General features: G+C 38.1%; 1 protein-coding gene across 1 annotated transcript in view; it reads right to left on the bottom strand.

Annotated features, from left to right (window-relative positions):
* Positions 1-1,375: 1,375 nt before the first annotated feature.
* LOC106110611 overlaps positions 1,376-4,061 on the bottom strand; it is a gene marked incomplete at its 3' end in the record, with an annotated part of 4,438 nt that continues 1,752 nt past the window's right edge. The window contains exons 2-3 of the mRNA XM_013292497.1: positions 2,832-3,253; positions 1,376-1,697 (exon numbers count right to left, since the gene is read on the bottom strand). Coding sequence (XP_013147951.1) covers positions 1,376-1,697; positions 2,832-3,253 — 744 coding nt within the window. The remainder of the gene's footprint in view (positions 1,698-2,831; positions 3,254-4,061) is intronic.

Genomic DNA, 4,061 nt, shown 5'->3' with positions numbered 1-4,061 from the left:
TCAGCTATATGTTAGTACCCCGGGGGGTAAAAACGCTGATATTCTGCGAAAGCCTTTGCGTCTTCCGTACGTCAGTTACAGCAGTAAAATTATTGAAAGGTAAGAAAACAAGGTAAAGATAATATAATTCAATGGAAAAAATATATATATATAAATAATAAATAATTCATTTCATTCTTCATTTTAAAAACAGCTCAATGTTCTCGCTTTAGATTCTGTCACTAGCTCGCAAAAACCATAGTAAACTGGTAAGACCACTGCATAATAAGAGGAGAAAAAAAAAATAAATAAACGAAAATAATATAATGTAATAGCAAAACGGGGGGGGGGAGCACTTTCAAAAGAGGTTCGATACATATTAGTCTTTCGGTATATAAATAATTAAACTATTACTATTTACCTTTTTGGGCTTCCATAAAAAAAGCCTTTAATCGGCTTTTAAATGTCACTTTTGTTAGCGCGCTCATAACAGGCGGCGGGATGTTATTCCAACAGCGAGTAGCAGCATAGCGGAAACTACCACGAAACGCCGCTGATCTATGCCGCTGGGTACTGAGCTGTAAGAACCGCTGCTTTCGGTCAGCGCATCTACTCTTCGACCATTTTAATTTCGTAAAAAGATATTTAGGCGCTTGCGATTTTACGACTTGGAAAAGTAGACATGCCAAGTGTACTTTTCTGCGGAATTCAAGTTTTAAAATATTATGCTCATTTAAAAAAGGCGTAACGTGAGCTCGAGGTGGTATAGGAAAACAAAACCGGGCGCATGCATTTTGTACTCTCTGTATTAGCTTTCCAGTCTTGGCATACAGACAGGGGCCGTACACTGTGTCAGCGTAATTCAATTTAGACAGTACCAAGGACTCGACCAGTTGGATTCGAAGTTGTTCAGTCAGGTATTGCCGAACTTTGTATAAAACTTTTAATCTATAAAAGCAATTCCTAATGACTCCCAAGATATATTTTTCGTAGCGTAGGTTTGGATCTAGCTCTAATCCCAAACTCCTGGCTTCGTAGACACGTTCGACGCTTTCAGAACCTAACCTAACCTGACAATCCACCGGTACATTATTTAACTGGTACTTAGATCCAAAAACGATATATTTAGTCTTAGCTGCGTTTAGGACGAGAGAGTTGTTTTGGGACCAATTTTGTATGGCGTTTAGGTCTTGGTTAAGGGATCGCACGGCGGATGCCCATTCACTAGCTTTAAACGAAATGTACACTTGTAAGTCATCGGCGTATAGGTGATATTTACAATTTCGAATGCACTTAACTACGTCTGTTGTGTACAAAACAAAAAGAAGAGGAGAAAGAATAGTTCCCTGGGGGGCGCCTCTATCAAGGGTACTATAAGCAGAACGCCGCGTCTGACCGTTATCCTGCACTATTTCGACACACTGACCACGGCCGGTGAGGAAACTTTGGAACCAACTAACTGTATCTGGGTCGAAACCATAATAGACCATTTTAGAAAGTAGAAGGGAAATATCTATGCAGTCAAAAGCCCTTGAAAAATCGAGAAGCACCAAGATTGTGCACATGCCGTCATCTTGAGCAGCGATGATGTTGTCAGTAACATCTAAGAGAGCCGTGGTCGTGCTGTGGCCTTTCCTGAACCCAGATTGAAATTCAGGTAATATATTGTTAGTTTCCAAATACTCTGACAGTTGGATCCATACAGCTTTTTCCACAATCTTAGACATACACGGTAATACGCTGATTGGACGAAGATCTTTGAATTCTTGCGGATTGGGTGTTTTGGGCAAAGGTCGAATTATGGCCGTCTTCCAGAGTTTTGGAAAGATGGATGTTGTTATTGAGCCGTTAACGATGGAAGTGATTGCATCAAGAGAGTGTGGCAGGGTCATAAGCAGCATCTTAAGACAAATACCGTCGATGCCAATTGCATTCGACTTGAGGTTAGAAATAATTTTAGAGATCATCAGCTCATTAACAGGTTGAAGGGAAAAAAATGTACCATATGCGTAGCGGTGTGTGTCAAAATAGTTCAAGTACGATCGATCAATACCTGGGACTCCGGGTATGTTCAAAAAATGATTATTAAGTTTGTCAGGGTCTGTCAGATGCGATGGCAAATTAATATCCTGCTTCGGAGGCAGCACAGTCGACTTTAAATTGTGCCATAACAATTTAGGTTTCATAATATTATTATTTATGTTATGGTTAAAATATGCCGTTTTTTCGTTGTGAATGGAATGTGTGACTAAGCTTTTTAAAGTTTTATAATATGACTTATGAGAGTCTAACTTTGTTTTTAAATAACGTTTATGGGCTGCATTTCGAAGTTTCATCATAATTTTAATTGTATTGGTAATCCACGGCTGGTTTTGCTCTCTAATAACGCTAGTCTTCATAGGGGCAGCTATATCAAAAATAAACGTGACATAGGAATTAAAAAGACATACCTTATTATCTACGTCAGATGTAGAAACTATATCACTCCAATTTATAGAATCTAAAATTAAATTAAAAGCTTCTAAAGGTATGTTCTTAAGAGGCCTATAATTGATTCTTTTTGTTTGCGTTTTAAACTTTTCGCTATGTAGTTCGCAAGTTAGCAGGGCATGATGGCTCAGGGGGGCAACAGGTTCTACATCAATATGCCGTACTCTCGTATTAGTACAGATTACATCTATTAGAGTTTGGCTATGATCCGTAAAGTGTGTTGGGGAGGCTACAAGTTGAATCAAGTCAAAACAATTAAGAAAAGCGTTAAACTTGCTAACTTTCACATCGTTAGGGCGGAGCAGATCGATGTTAAAATCGCCGAGCAAAATGACGTTATCGCAAAACGCTAATGAGTTTACGGATATGGTAACCGCATCGAAAAACGAGTCGACGTCCAGCCACGGTGGACGGTACGCGGTGCCGATAGCCAGTATCTTGTTGTTTATCTTAAGCGTTAGCCACATTTGTTCTACAGAGATGAGCGATGGCTCAACGGGGTGAGCAAAAACGCGCACATTGATGCCGCGCTTTACAAAAAAACCGACTCCCCCACCTCGGCCATCGCGCACGGAGCGCGGGCGCGGCGTGTGCAGAAATCGGTAGCCTGCGGGGCGCGGGGCGCTGCCCTCCTCGCCGGCACGTAGCCACGTCTCACCCACCGCCATCAAGTCTATAGCATGACGCTCCACAAGTGCGACAAAGTCTTCAGAGTACGTGTTAAGCGAGCCGACGTTGAGAAAACCGAGTTTTAAGTATCCCTTAAGGCCGATTAATACGTTTCCTCAAAATTAATTTTAAACAATTAGTGTTTAAACAGAACATCGTTAAAGCTATATCCATACATGATAAATCTAAAGAAAACGATAGATAATGCTTCATACAGCCTATGAAAGAAAAGCAAAGACCCCACCGGACAGCATTGCATTAAAAACACAAATTATAACATAAGTTTGCGATTAAAATTAAAATTTCAAATATAGAAGCAATATATATATTAAAGAGCAGATACCAATAAAATCTGGATTTGAACAAATCATCTGCCCAGAGTTTAATAAAAAGTACATTGTGGTTACTAGAATAACAGTTCACACTACTACAACAGTAAGCGGTATATGAACATTGTAGATTAAAAGACGTCATTATTTTGTTAATATTAAAATAGGCACAGAGAAACCAACAGATAAATATGAGTGGATTGACGCCACATAGGTTGTTCGATATTGTTACTACTATAATAATACAATAAAATATTACACTATAGGATATAGTATAATATTTAATAGATACGTAACAAAAATAAAATGGCACATCACACATTTGTAAAACATGATAAAAATTTGTAATAAAAAATGTAGCAAATAAGGTACAAAGTTTATATATGACTATATCGATGGCACACAAACTATTTAATTTCATTAAATTATAGTTGAAAATGCAATTAAAATAGTACGTAAAATAAGTTAAATCTAATATGACCCTTATGTCGTCATGTAGGTTTTTTGAAATTAAGTAATAATTAATAGTATTGAATACATTGTAATAAACGCATCGGTATTGAGTAGTAAAATTTTCGATATGATTGTATCGAA

This window comes from Papilio polytes, unplaced genomic scaffold, assembly GCF_000836215.1.
Source record: "Papilio polytes unplaced genomic scaffold, Ppol_1.0 DF824221.1, whole genome shotgun sequence".
Taxonomy (NCBI): Eukaryota; Metazoa; Arthropoda; class Insecta; order Lepidoptera; family Papilionidae; genus Papilio; species Papilio polytes.
This window is presented reverse-complemented; position numbering and strand designations above follow the sequence as displayed.